This window comes from Muntiacus reevesi, chromosome 4 (genome assembly GCF_963930625.1).
Source record: "Muntiacus reevesi chromosome 4, mMunRee1.1, whole genome shotgun sequence".
Classification (NCBI taxonomy): domain Eukaryota; kingdom Metazoa; phylum Chordata; class Mammalia; order Artiodactyla; family Cervidae; genus Muntiacus; species Muntiacus reevesi.
Window position 1 is genome coordinate 117,230,187 of NC_089252.1, and position 14,229 is coordinate 117,244,415.

The 14,229-nt window shown below is 51.4% G+C and overlaps 1 protein-coding gene across 1 annotated transcript in view; it reads left to right on the plus strand.

Moving 5' to 3' along the window:
• RUVBL1 (RuvB like AAA ATPase 1) overlaps nt 1–14,229 on the plus strand; it is a 30,996-nt gene that overhangs the window by 10,628 nt on the left and 6,139 nt on the right. The window contains exons 3-8 of the mRNA XM_065934037.1: nt 584–716; nt 5,772–5,923; nt 8,465–8,554; nt 9,275–9,424; nt 10,965–11,028; nt 12,057–12,255. Coding sequence (XP_065790109.1) covers nt 584–716; nt 5,772–5,923; nt 8,465–8,554; nt 9,275–9,424; nt 10,965–11,028; nt 12,057–12,255 — 788 coding nt within the window. The remainder of the gene's footprint in view (nt 1–583; nt 717–5,771; nt 5,924–8,464; nt 8,555–9,274; nt 9,425–10,964; nt 11,029–12,056; nt 12,256–14,229) is intronic.

The window sequence follows — 14,229 nt, forward strand, 5'->3', positions numbered from 1 at the left end:
TTATTTCTGATGGGCTGTAGTTGATGGCTTCTTTCTAAAGATAGAAAGCGGTATCTCAGAGACCCAGCAGAGCTGTTCTACTGCGACGTGGTCAGAACCGGGTTTTAACATTGAGGGAACAGTTTTGGAAGCCTCGGCTGATTCTCATGGGAACATGATCTCTGGAACCCTGCTGCCAGACTCTGAGGCTCTACTCTGCCATTTTCTAGGTTACAGCACCAAGGACGAGTTGTTTAATCTGTGTCTCAGCGTCCTCATTTGTGAAATGGGGAGAGTAGTGGTGTCCAGCTCATAGGGTCAGTGGGAGGGGCCTGTGCAGCATCGGGGGCTGGGCCTGCACTGGCCGAGTCTCAGTGGTGACAGCCATTGTGATGACAGGGGCCGTTGGAGACGCCACTCACACGAGAAAGTGACTGTCCGCAAGAGTCATCACGTGGTCATTGCGAAACATGCAAGCAGTGTTAAAACTGCAAGGACTAGAGTTTCAGTCCCTCGTTAATAATTTCTGCTTCTAGCATATGTTCCTGAATTATTGTATTTCAAGAATGTGGAACAAGTGCCTTTCCTTTGTTTTCTCGTGTAGACGGCTCTCGCTCTGGCTATCGCTCAGGAGCTGGGGAGTAAGGTCCCCTTCTGCCCGATGGTGGGGAGCGAAGTGTACTCCACGGAGATCAAGAAGACGGAGGTGCTCATGGAGAACTTCCGCAGGGCCATTGGTGAGTACCCGCCCGCGCCTGCGTCCTCCTGGCGAAAGCGCCTCTAGGACTTGTATCTGTGGTGCTGCTCTTTTTCTTTTGGCACCATTAGTGCTATCTTTGCAAACGAAACAAAACCCCAGTTTTTCTAGAAAAGTGCTTTAGCGACCAGCAAACGTGGGCCCCAGCTATGGTTTGGGGTTTCGTCTGACAGAGTAGGTTCTCCTGGCAGCCTCACTGTGTTCTCAGAGCTGACAGCCCACTGAGAAGGCTCTGGACGTGAGCCAGCAGCGCTGTGTGTTCTGCCGTCAGAGCGCCCGGCCCGCATGCGTGCCGTCAGTGAGCCAGGAGCTGTGTGGGGCTGCAGAGCTTTGCGGCGGTGGCACTGACCTCGCAGAGCCTGGAGCTCCCATGCTGAAGGCTTGTGACGTGTCAGGCCCTTTACTGACCGTGACCTTTTACTGCCCAAGAGGAAGTTCTCTGCATTTTGCATCTGACAAAACAGAGTTTCATAAAGTTAAATAACTTGCCTGTGGTGATCTACCTAGTAAGGAGCAACAGAACCATAGTCTGAGCCTACACCTGTCTGACCCTGGGGCCCATGCTGTGACTCCATACTTCGAGCATAGAGTGACTGCTCTTCCGAAATGTCCCTTATTCCAGCCAGCACTTCTGGGGCATTCTCCTGGCCCCACGCCTGCGGGCCTGGGTCTGGGGAAATCTTAGTCTCCCTCAGACCTGCATTTATCTCTAGGATGTACTTGCTGCGTAATAGGTCATGAAAACTTGTCAGAACACCTGTGTCATTGTGTCGTACCTTTCAAGAGGGACATTTACTAGAAAACTTAAGTTTTCTTCAGACTTTAAGAAAGAATGAATTTGTCTAAGCCCAGAATTCTTTCCTCAGAATCTAGCGTCTAGTTTAAGGGTATGTTGTATAGGGCTTTTGCAAATTATGCTGAGTGAAAAGAGATGCAGTTGAAGAATGGTTTTGGGTTCACGAGAATCCCTCTGGCTGGGATGGAGAGTGAGGGCAGAAGCAAGGAGCTGATGAGGGGTCTGAGCGAGAGGTGGTGGAGTGTGGACCAGCCTGGTGGAGGTAGAAAGAAATGGTTGGATTCTGGGTCCAGTTGGATGGTGGAGCGATGAAATTTCCTGAAAGATTAGACGTGGGGCTGGAAGAGAGAGGAAGTGAGGGTGATTGCCGGGTGCTGCCATTTTCAGTGGAGGGGAAGCGTGGGAAGGAGGATCTGTTGAATGTCCCTGTGGGTGCAGTGGACCACGTCCCTGTGTCGCCCTAGTTCCTGGCCCGTGGTGGGGGGTGGTCAGTGCTGTTTTTCTGAATAAGAGGAGTGCTGCACTTTGAAGCAGGTAGAAGGAAACAGAGCTTCTGCATCTCAGTTCTGTGTCTGATCGATATATGTTGTTTGGTTTACACAGTGCTTTTTAATAACTCTCGAATGAGTTGCCGGTGTTTGGAAATTGGGATATGTCCTGTAAAACGAGAAACACTTCCATTCCTGCACAGTCACGGGGGTCCCAGCAAAGCAGGCTACGTTCTGGATTTTTTTCTAAACTGCAAAATAATCTGACTGAAAATATTTTTTTTTTTTTTAAATATTTTTTTACCCTGAAACACTGGATTTTTTATATATTTTATATTTTAAATTGAAATGTAACATGCACATAGAAAAGTGTACAAATACCTACATTTTAGCAGTAATGAAGTAGATGCTCACGCAGCGACCGTTCAGCTCAGAGTGCAGAGCAGCAGACATGGCTCACGCTGCCCCAGGTCGCAGCCCCTCACTCCGCACACGTCCCCGCAGAGCGTGAGGGCCGTGGCGGTGGCTTCTGAGCAGTCAGCCCTGTGCACCGTGTGTGTCCCGGGCAGTGCGCCGTAGTTTGGCCCCATTGATAAACTTTCTCTGCACAGAATTCACTTCAGGTGCTGTGTCTTGCTTCCTTACAGCTTTCGTCTTTGTAAAGTTCAGCTCCTGTTATTACATTTGTGTTCTCTCTGGAATACCAGTGGAAAGGGCTCACAGGACCCTCTTCCTGGTTTAACTTCTTTCTGAGTACTTTCCAAGAATTTGAGGAACATGTGCCAGAGATTTTATTTAACTCAGTAGCTGATGAGATAAAAAAAAGTAAGATGTTACAATTGGTTCCAGTTATCTGAGTGCTTTTAAAATATATTTTTATTTATTTAGAAAATTATTTTCTGAAACTGGTAAAAGATGACAAAGCTCACCTTTACATGAATGCATATGTCTGAGTTGCTTTAAGTTAATTTAAATGCCTTAAAATTTGAAAAAAATATAAATTTCCTGAGCATCTGTCTAGTGATTTGCCCTTTTTGAGGGGAGAGGGCAACATGATTCTTTTGATGGCAGCTAGGTGAAGAGGAATTTCTTGGTCCTGTCACAATAAAAAGGCAGGCCATTGACTGCCTTCAAAAAGGAACCCTGTGCATCTTCCTCTGCTTTGAGTTCCTGTGAAGTGGCAGAGGGGGTGGGGATGAAGCAGTAAGCTGACCAGAAATAAAAAGCAAGGAGTCTGTGCTGTTTCCTTGACGTGATGAAGATCCCTGTCAGGGATTTAGAAACCTGAGCCAGCAGATGAAACCTGTGTCGTTCACGATGTCGTTGCCAGAGAGCGCGCCAGCCCAGCCCCTTTCCTGGCTAACAGCCGGTCTCATTGTCCGTCCACACATCCCCTGCCTGCTTGTCAGCACAGAGCACCTTCTAAACAAATGCAGGGCTAGTGAGAGACGGGAATGCCTTTCTTCCCCACTCAGGAATCTCGTGTCACCGTCGTCTGCCAGGAAATAGAAGGAAGCCTTCCATTTGAAGGAGCTTGTCTCTGTGGGATATAAGTTTTGATTTAAAAAAAAATCAAAGTTCATTTTAAAGGTACAGAAATTTCCATGTTGTCACAATCTTCTAGTGCATTCATGTCATTTGGAAAACTTTTGTCTTCATTCTCACGAACTAAGCATTAGGTGCAGTAGAAATGAAGTTCAGCGTCTCCTTCGGGGCTATTCTAAGACTTCTGTTTGTAGTCGGTCAGGTCGAATGAAGGAGAGTAAAACTGTTCCTTAACTCTAATATCTGAGTCTTTGTCCTGATTGGGTTTCTGGGCAAAGAAGGAGAACAACCCAGTGATAATGGCTGGGCTTGAAAGTGGGAAGTGACTGAGAAGGTGTGACACCACAGGCCAGTGGGATCTTCCCTGTCAGGACAGAGGAGTCTGATGGTGAGGCACCGAGGCCACCGCAGGGCTCCCCACCCTCGCCAGCTGGCATCTCCACGGCACGGGCAGAGCAGAGCTCTTGGCTCACTCTGCAGATGAGTGTCTCGCTGAGATGCAGTCAGGGTGGGGTCAGGTGAGTCTGCAGGGTGAGCGTTTCGCTGGACACAGTAGAGACTTGGAGCTGTACTCTCTCAGCTTCCGCCGGCAGTGTTCTTCCTTTGCCTGGTCCTGCTGCTATTATTGACTTGAAGTGAAGTGAAAGTTGCTCAGTCATGTCCAACTCTTTGTGACCCCATGAACTATACAGTCCATGGAATTCTCCAGGTCAGAATACTGTAAGTGGGGAGCCTCTCCCTTCTCCAGGGTGTCTTCCCAACCCAGGGATCGAACCCAGGTCTCCCACATTGCAGGCAGATTCTTTACCAACTGAGTCACAAGGGAAGCCCCATTATTTACTTAGACATTGCTTTTTATTTCTTTTTGATGTGACTTGGTAGTTTGGTGCATACATACAGAAGAGTGTACGGAACATCGGTGTGTATCTTGGTGGATTGTTGTAAGTTGAAAAGCCAGCTGGTGAAACCAGCACCCAGTCAAGAAAGAGATGGTCGCCAGTACCCCAAAGCATCTGTATAGTGGCAGCTCTCCTTCCGTTTCTGAGATTTATCCCTGTGGTTGCGAGTAGCCACGATCGTTTCTCATTGCTCCATGATGTTCTTTTGTATGAATATGTCACAGTGCAGGTGTCTCTTCACTGTGGGCAGACGTGGGGAAACACTGACAGTGTTTGGCAAGTAAGACTGGCGTTGCATGACCGTTGCTGGCTGTGTCCCTGAGTGCACACGTGCACTGCAGCCTTGAGAGTAAAAACCTTGGAGTTGAATTGGAGGGTCACAGATATTCATGTGTTCAACTTTAGGAGATAATAAACAGCACATTGCTTCTACACCAGCTCACACTCCCACCGGCAGTGTCCTGCATCCTTAGCAACCCTTGATGTTGCCTGTCTTTTTAATTTTAGTGATTCTGGAGGTTGTAAAGTAGTATTTTATTTTTTTTGCTTTTATTAAAATTTTTATTTTGGAAGTGTCCAAGAAAAGTAGTCAAGTGGTACGAAGGCTCTCCATGGCCCATCTGATTGCAGACCTGCTTTCTGACCTATAAATATAAATATTTGTGTGTATCTCTGGAAAATAAGAACTTAAAAATGCCACTTTCACCCCTAGAAGAAATTAACAATAAATTCTTAAATATCAGCACATATGTAGCTAATGTTTAAATTTCAAGTTGTCCTATAAGTGTCATAATATGTTTTTTTTATAGTATTATTGTGCAATTAGGATACAAATAAAGGTCTACATGATAGATTAGTTGGGATCAATCTTACATCTTCTAAGTCTGTGTTTCCCTTAGGTTTCCATTTTTACCTTTGGGCAAAGTATAAACTAGATAGAGATGCGGGGAGGTCATACTCAAGGGCTGGCAGGACGGGAGTGATGGGGCCTATAGGCCCACATTGACTGGAAGGGGAAGGACAGGGCTAGTTTCATGGGAAACGCTGTCAGTGAGTTGGCCCTGTAGTGTGGTCAGACGAAAGGGGTCCTGGAGACTCGGATCCAGTCCTCGGTTCCCTGGAGAGGGATGGACCCTTCACCTCGCCCCTGGGGCTGCGTCTGTGCAGTGCTTCCCTCCCTAGGACTATGTGTGAGCGAGGCTAGCTCGCTGATTCTTGTAACGTGGAGGTTTTATGGCTAAAAAGACTGTTGAAAAAGCGAGGGGCGTCGAGTTTCTCACCAGGGTTTGTTCTGTCATCTCTCCCAGGGCTTCGGATAAAGGAGACCAAGGAGGTATATGAAGGTGAGGTCACGGAGCTCGCCCCGTGTGAGACGGAGAACCCCATGGGGGGCTATGGCAAGACCATCAGCCACGTGATCATAGGGCTCAAGACGGCCAAGGGGACCAAGCAGCTGAAGGTGAGCGAGGGCCTGGGTGCTGCTCTGCTGCGGCGCCCCCGTGCGGGCAGGGCGGGCACGCGGGCGACTGGAGAGGGTGGCTCCTCCTCGCCGCGCTGAGGAGGCTGTGTGCGAGCACCGGAGCTGTGTGATGCCGTCCTGTGTCCCGCCGGGTGACCGCACGCCTGGGCCTGGCCGCTGACTGTGCTCCCGGGAGAAGCAGCACTGAGTCGTCCAGTGAGAGCCGAAGGGCCGTGGCAGCGCCGTCTCGAGGGGCCCGGGGCGGAGTCCCGGCTGCAGTCCCTTTTGTGTGCTGGGACCTTGAGACCGTGACGGCTTCACTGGTGGGTTCTGCACAGGCCAGGGCTCTGTGGGGAGTGTGGTGGCGGCGGTGGAGGAGGTCCCGGCTGAGCCTCCCACCCCTCTCGTGTAAGAGCATGACTGAGAGTGTCACACACGGGCCAGTGGGAAGGAGTAGCTGTCGATGTTGTGAAGCGGAGCAATCTGATTGTGGCTTTGCCTTATTAATAATAAGGAGTAAGCTTTTCTTCACAGTACTTCTTTATTGTATGTGTCAAGCCCTGGACCAAGTGCATCAACAAATCTGTGTGTGTGCGTGTAATTTCCCTTATTTTACAGATAAAAGAGCCCTGAGGCACACGGGGAGGCTGAGCATTTCTCCTAGGATCACGCAGCTAGTCAGTGGCGGGGCAGATTCTCCGAGTCCTGCCGACGATGCTGTCTGTGCTGTAACTTCTATGGGACCTTTAGGAGTCAGTTGAGCTCTCTGGGGCTCCATTTCCCTATCTGTAGACGGCAGTAGGTTGCCCGTGTAGCGTCTCCATCTTTGCTTTCCTCTGAGATTTTATTGTTCTTTGATTCTGTAAGGTGGTTTCTTGGTCACGGCTTTATGGAGATCATAAAAATGTCACTTCTGCACAGCGCCATTTTTCTTTGTCCTAACAGGGTTTCCATCTCAGGAGCTTGCCTCTGCAAATATCTCTCTTAAACTTCCCCCCTCATCGCTCCCATTCTGTATTAATTACATTTCTTAGCAGGATCTGCCACTTTTCCAGTAATTACATCTTCAGTCAATTCATTTGGGAAATTAACTGATACAAAAATGATTGACGCCAAAAAAAGAAAAAAAGAACGTGTACTATCCAATGTAAGATAGATAACATAAGGTATACAGTTTAAATTTCAGTTATCCATAAAGCTGTTTTGCATAGTCTTTAAGAAAATAACAAGAGGATGAATGTTTTGCTTTCAAAATGAATACTTCCTGCCACATTGAGCATCTGTGCAAGCTGTTTGGAGAGACGGCTCTTTCAGCGTGAAGGCCAAGCCTCTTCCTTTGTGGAGTGCCGCCCTTGTCCCAGCCCCACCTTGGGGGCCCGCCACACCCCAGCCTCACTCAGGGCCATGGTCCAGGAGGTTAGAGCCCTGGGCTCCTGTGGTTACTGTCTGTAACAACTTCATTGAAGTCTCATTTTAAGTAAAATTCACCCATTTTAAGTGAACAACTCAAGGAATTTTAATCGGTTTACAAAGTGATATAGCTATCATCACAATCCAATATTAGAACATTTTCATTACCCCAGAAAGAAACCTCATGCCTATTTGCAGTAACTTCCCATTCCCACCCCCAGGCCCTGACAACCACTAATCTACTTTGTTTCTGTATATTTGCCTTTTCTGAATACTTCATAAAAATAGAATCATACAACATGTGTTCTTTTATGTATGGCTTTTCCTACTGAGTCCTGGTAAGTTTTTATTCTAATTTTGTTTGAGAGTTGAGAGTAGCAGCTCCCCTTGAAGTTTAACAGAGAGAAACATTTCTAAATAAAGACTCCTTACGAAAGATGCTCTCCCAGAATATTGATCACCTAGGTGGCCCGGGTCTGGACGATCTGGAGAAAGGCAGCTTTCCCCAGACGCGCTGCTTTTCCTTTCTGGATAGAGAAGCGGTTGCACCCAAGGAGCAGAGACTGGGATTTGAATCCACTCCTTCAGAGAGATCCTGGTTTTATGTTTCCTTTGAAGGAATCGCATCTGTAATGTGATTACGCCTGGGTGCTGTCCTGTGGGTGAAGAAAGTGAAGCTCAGAGAGCCTTGTCTAAAACCACAGGCCTGCTGAAGGGCAGTCGTGGAGAGTAAACAGGTTCTGTCACTGCCTCTGGTGCAGAAACTGCCAGCCCCGTCCGAGGTGGGGAGGGCCAGGGATTGCAGCTGGGAGAGCAGTCTCAAAAGGGGGTGTTAGGGTCTTTGCTCCCACGGACAGCATGGGCCCCACCTGGAAGTGGTTAGAGCCGTGTTTGCCAGTTTGCAGCCTCTGGAGTCAAAGGAACGAGGAGCTTAGTGCTCTGTGCCCTTCTCCTGCCTGCTCTCTGGGACACTCGGGCTCTAGAGCCCACCTCACACGTCCTCACACACACACATTCTTTCTCCGTGTGGTCACTGACTATGTCAACTCTCATATGGGAAGCTACCTTACAGTATGTCAGAATATAATGTGAATTACAGTTCTCTGGTTCACTTTTTTTTCTTTTTTTAAGCTGGACCCCAGCATTTTTGAAAGTTTGCAGAAAGAGCGAGTGGAAGCTGGAGATGTGATTTACATTGAAGCCAACAGCGGGGCCGTGAAGGTAACACCGCAGAGACCCGGGGGCGGGAAGGGGCCTTCTCTCTCCACGGGGTCCGGGGCGTGTGGGGAGGGCTGCTGGATCCGCTGCCCCTTTATGTTTACCCAAGTTTGCTTTCCCTTTGTCTGCATTCTTTAACCTTCTCGTGATGAAAACAGACAGTCTGTGAGAAAAATACTAAAACCTGTTTGGAAGGGGAGAAAAGTGAGGAGGTGAAATAGTGGTAGTCATTTCCAAATTGAAATGTGCAGGGTGTTTAATCTTCCTTTTATCTCTTTGGTATTTTCTTCCCAAGATATATGCATGTGGAAAGGAATGCTGCATTAGTATCTGATTTCAAGGGTCCTGTATGGAGTTCCTCACTGTTTAATGGATGAGCATAATACTTCATATCGTGCACTAAATCACCCACCTACAAAAGAGTCTGAGCAGCCCCTCCGTCTCCAGTTAATCTACTGGATTTGCCCTTTATCGGGAATTGCATGCAGTTAAAACAAGGGGGAGATGCTGGGAGAAAGTGTCGGGTGTTCTCAGCTGGGTTTTTGGAGCCCAACGATGAGCAGATAGCGCTTTCTCTTGGCAGCATGGGACCAGGCCACGTTTGGAGTTTGTCAAGGCGGCTGTTGGCCGCAGTTGGGACCGGGAGACTTTTATCTTGCACTGAGTGCATGGGGACTTGGCAGGGGGCCACACCAGGCACTCAGGTTTCTCTTGTCTCTATAGAGGCAAGGCAGGTGTGACACCTATGCCACAGAATTTGACCTTGAAGCTGAAGAGTATGTCCCCCTGCCCAAGGGGGACGTGCATAAGAAGAAGGAGATCATCCAGGACGTCACCTTGCATGACTTGGACGTGGCCAACGCACGACCCCAGGTACCCACCCCTCGGGTCATGCTGGGCAGCCGGCCGCTGGCCCTGCGAGTGAGCAGGAGCCTTTCATGCGGGCTGGGGGCTCCTGGATGAGCTGTCAGTCTTGTCGCTTCTTAGGGCAGACAGTCCTTTTCTGTCTGTAATGTTCAGCAATTAACATCGACAAGAGCGACGAGGGGCTCCTTTGTTCCAATTCAAATGCTCCAGTCACAGATGGCTTCCTGCGCATTGTTCCTTCTCCCAGCTCAGCCTCTGGCCTGAGCTGGCCAGCTTCTCCCTGGCTTCCCTCCAGCACTGGCTCGGGCCTGGGATGCTCTGGGTGTGAATGGCGGAGGGCAGGAGTGTTCTTTGAGCCCTTTGCAGGATTTCAGAGAGCCTCACAAAGCGGTCTTCCCCCTGCCTAGCAGAACCCCCAGTTTTATAGCTTTGAGCTGGAGCTGTCCCTGCTCCTCATGTGAGTAGAAGATGGATGCTTGTGTCCTGACTAATAAAACGTGGGGAAGCGCGGGATGACTTTCTGCCGGCTCTGGGGAATGTGCGCTTCAGAGAACTGACTCTTTCCCCGCTGGTGGTCTTTGGGTCTGGTTTCCTCTTCATCCTAAAAGAGGCTATCCCCTCTAGCAAGGGGACAGGCTTTCTAACCTGAAATCCGATCCGTGGGTGTTTTGTCCCTTGGAGCCTTGGCCAAGAAACTGCTGAAGAACCTCCGCTCTGTCTGTGCAGCGGCTGTCCCAGACCAGCCTGTGGGAGCCACTCTCAGTCAGCTCAGGGACTGTGTTGCTCCGACACTGATTGGCTCAGCTAATGGTCACTTTGGATCTTCGGGTTTTCTATGATTTAGGGCTCTCTGGCTTTCTCTTTGCTCCTCTGAGAAGAGGGCATAATATTTCCTACCTAGCAGGGCTGCTCTGGGGATCAGATGTCCTCAGTGGTCAGGAAACATTTGCCACCTTTGACTGCTGTGTGTTCAGGGACCGCCTGTGTGCCTGGTAGGGCCTGGCAGCCCCGGCTGGCCGTGGAGAGCTGGCTTCTGCTGCCTGCACGGGGCGCTGGCAGCTGGGGAGCCTGCTGTGGGGCCGCCTGCCGCACCGTCAGGCTCCAGGCCCTGAGAACTCCAGTGGCTCGGCCTGGAGAGAGGACGCGGGGCCAGAGTCGCCGCCGCCCCCCAGGGCTGGGGCAGCGGGACAGGGTCGGAGCTTCCTAGGAAGCAGGATGTGATTCCTGGCAGGTGGGCTCGACGTGAGTCCTGGAGAGTCAGATGCCCAGGGAAGGGTTGGCAGTTCTGTGGAGTCGGGCAGGCGTTCAGGACCGGGAAGAGGCATGGCTGGGGCGGGGGTTTTGCCAGATTCTGCAGGATCGGGGAGCCTCTTACAAGCCCTGTGTTGAGACGCTCCTCAAGCTTCCAGTGCAGGTGCCAGGGGTCTCTGCTTCTCAGGACCCCTGTTGAGTTGACCAGTTGATGAGGGGCCCTGGGGGGGTGGTGCTGAGGCGTTTGCAACTGCCTTAGGAAGCGAGACTGACTGCTGAACCTTCTCTTGTGCAGGGGGGACAAGACATCCTGTCTATGATGGGCCAGCTCATGAAGCCCAAGAAGACGGAGATCACAGGTGAGGCGAGGCGCAGTGCTGGGGGCCCGAGCCTGGCGGCGCGCGGGGTCCTGCCCCACCTGACAGCGGGGGCTGCGCTGGATCCTCACGCGCACCCCGAGAGGGAGACAGGCGGTCACGGGCGCGTCCCGCCTGCAGCACACAGCCCGCTGGCCCCAGCAGCCCCCGCCTGCCTCCCCGGGTGAGGCCTAGGCTGGCTGCCCTTCTGGGCCTGTGATTACCCTGCTCCTCTTGCTAACTGTCTGCTCCTTCTTTTCTAATTACCGCAGATAGCTTTGTCACTTGAAAACTGTCAGCGTTAAAGCTGTTTTCTTTCAAATTTCAGCCAGCGGCACAGTGTGCACCCCAGAGCAGCGTCCTCGTAACAGGCCTTAGAGCTCCGCCTTGCAGCTCTGGCGCAGGGTGCTGGGTGTGTGGGCTGCCCCTCCTCCGGTGGTGCAGGCGCTGGTTTGCAGAAGGAGAACCGTGACCTTGGACACTTATCCAGCTTTTGAGATGCTCGTCCCTCTTCGAGCTCTGAGATGGGACCTCTCCTCAGGCCTTGTCATTCCTCACAGGTTTTCCTCCAGAGAGGATTCTGAACGCACCCTATTCCTTCGAGGCGCTTGACTGAAAGTTAATTAACTGAAGCTTTGTCACACAGGCCACGAAAAAGGGTCATTTACTCAGTATAGCACAGGGAAATTTGCATATGAAAACTGCCATCTTCCAGGCGCTGGTGTGAGATAATAAGGCCTGGTGGGGAGTGTGACAGACCAGGCCAGAGGTGTGCGCCCTGGTGAAGACAAGTGTCTACAGGCTTAACACAGCTTCAGGGTAGCGTGCCCGTGTTCCGGGTTTTAGGGAACAGCGCTATTTTCAGATGAAACTGAAGCCTGCAGTGGGGTCGTGGCCTGATGGTGGGTTCACACAGCTCACAGTCAAGCCCAGCTCTAACTCGGGCTTGGATGGGATTCGGAGGGAACGAAGAGAAAGGCGATGGCCCCCCCACAGCGCTGACCCTGCCTGTCACCCTCGCCCACTCCTAGACAAACTGCGGGGAGAGATCAACAAGGTGGTGAACAAGTACATCGACCAGGGCGTGGCAGAGCTGGTCCCGGGCGTGCTGTTCGTGGACGAGGTCCACATGCTGGACATCGAGTGCTTCACCTACCTGCACCGGGCGCTCGAGTCCTCCATCGCCCCCATCGTCATCTTTGCGTCCAACCGAGGCAACTGCGTCATCAGGTACCGACGCCTCCCCCCAGGCTCTTTGGTGTCTGCAGGGTCACTTCACCGCGCCACGTCACCCATTGAGGTGGGGAGGAGGGCGCCCTGTTCATTCTGAGGGAGACACTCGGAGTGGCTTGATTTCACTCCAGCAGAGTCGCCCTGTTCCTGTGCATGAGGGCGTCCTCGTGGTAACTGGGGTTCCTGTGGGTGTGACCTGGTTATCTGGTTGGAAAGGTCAGGTGGGCCAGCCCTCAGTGACATGGCCTGTGTTGACTTCGTCCCCTGTGAGCTCCCCGAGGTGTGTGTTGTGACTTCACTTTTCAGATGAGGAAACAGGGACAGCATGGTGTGTCCCTGGCTACAGAGCGGACAAGAACCCAGGCCTCAGACAGCGAAGCCTGTCGTTTCCTTCTGGTCCAGACCTTTGCTTGGAGCCACACTGGCACCTCCCCCCAACCCCCAAGGCCCACCTTCAAGAGGGGAGCCCAGGGGCGTTCCTGGTGGTCCAGTGGTTAAAATCTGCCTTGCAGTGCAAAGGACATGGGCTCTTTCCGTGGTCCAGCAAGATCCCACATGCTGCAGGACAGCTAAGCCCGTGCAGCTTGACTCCTGAGCCCTCACGCTGAAGCCCGCGTGCCCAAGGGCACATGCTCTTCAACAAGGGAGGCTGCTGCAGTGAGGATGGAGGGTAGCCCCCACTCAGCACACCTAGAGAAAGCCCACACGCAGCAACAAACACCCAACTCAGCCAGAAACCAATGACAGTTAGAAAAGGAAGGGGGCCCAGAGGACTCGCCCCTCTCCAGTGCCTAAGTAGGCACCAGTGTGTCCACTAGTTGGCTTCTGGTCTTCTGCATCCCGTGGGTGTTGGGCCTGCTCCCAGCAGTGCTAGGCCATGACAGGGTGATGCAGGGCCCTCTGCAAGCCTGCCGCACAGTGGTGAGGGCGGCAGGGCCCGGAGAATGCATGCTCCTGGCCCAGGGGGAGCGGGAATCTGAAGAGAGACCCCAAGACCATGAATGTCTCAGCACAGCTGCAGCCAAAGCGAGTGAGGAGCCCAGACCAACCTGAACCCTAGACCTGCCTCTGTAGAGGAGCTCTGTCTCCGCTGAGCTTGTGCGGAAGCCGTGCTGTTGGCTCTGGGCAGGCCCCCTACTCAAGTGACCATTCTCGCGCAGACGAGGCTTCGCGTGCACGGTGTAAGTGGGCGGCAGCATCTTGCAGCCCCTCTTTGAATCCCGGTAATGCTGTCTTGTTAAGAACACTGCTCGTCACCCTCACAGGTGTCTTCTGGTCTTGAAGGGAAGGCAGCTTGGACCAGGCCAACAAGGGCGTGGCTGCCTGGGCAGCATCTGGAAATGACATGTGGCCTGGTGAACCTGGTGTCCGGCCACACAGACCCCGTGTGTGTTTTCTGGACTTCGCTTTGGTGGGGCCTGGCTTCAGTGTGACAGCGGGCAGATGGGCCCAGCCTGGACGGATGGCGCCCCCTGCCGAGGGAGCCCCGCGGGCAGAGCCGATTCCGGCCGAGAGCTCTCGGGATCAGAGTCCTCTTCGTCTCATTCCATCTAGGGAAAAAACAGGCACGGGAGGGTGGCCCTGACCTCAGAACCCACCCAGTGGGACCTGGGGAATTTGGCCCCAGCCCCATCCAGAAGGACGTGTGTTCCAGAAGCCATTTTCTCTAATAAGTTGTCTGAAAGAAACTTTGTACCTAAGAGTCAGAGCTTGAACACATTTCCACAGTCTTTGGTCTTTAATTCCTCAGAAGTGCTTAGTATTTTTTAAGCAGAGGTTGTTGTTTTTATTTTTTTCCTGTTTAAATTTTTAGTTTTATGAACTCAAAACTATAAGAAAAATTTTTAACACATATTGATAAATTCTGTTGTGTTTTTTCCCCTAATCTTTTGTTCTTCAGACTTTTTATATTTATGAAGTCTCTGAAATGAAGATAATTTATTATGAGTGTTGTAGAATTGGGGATATTTT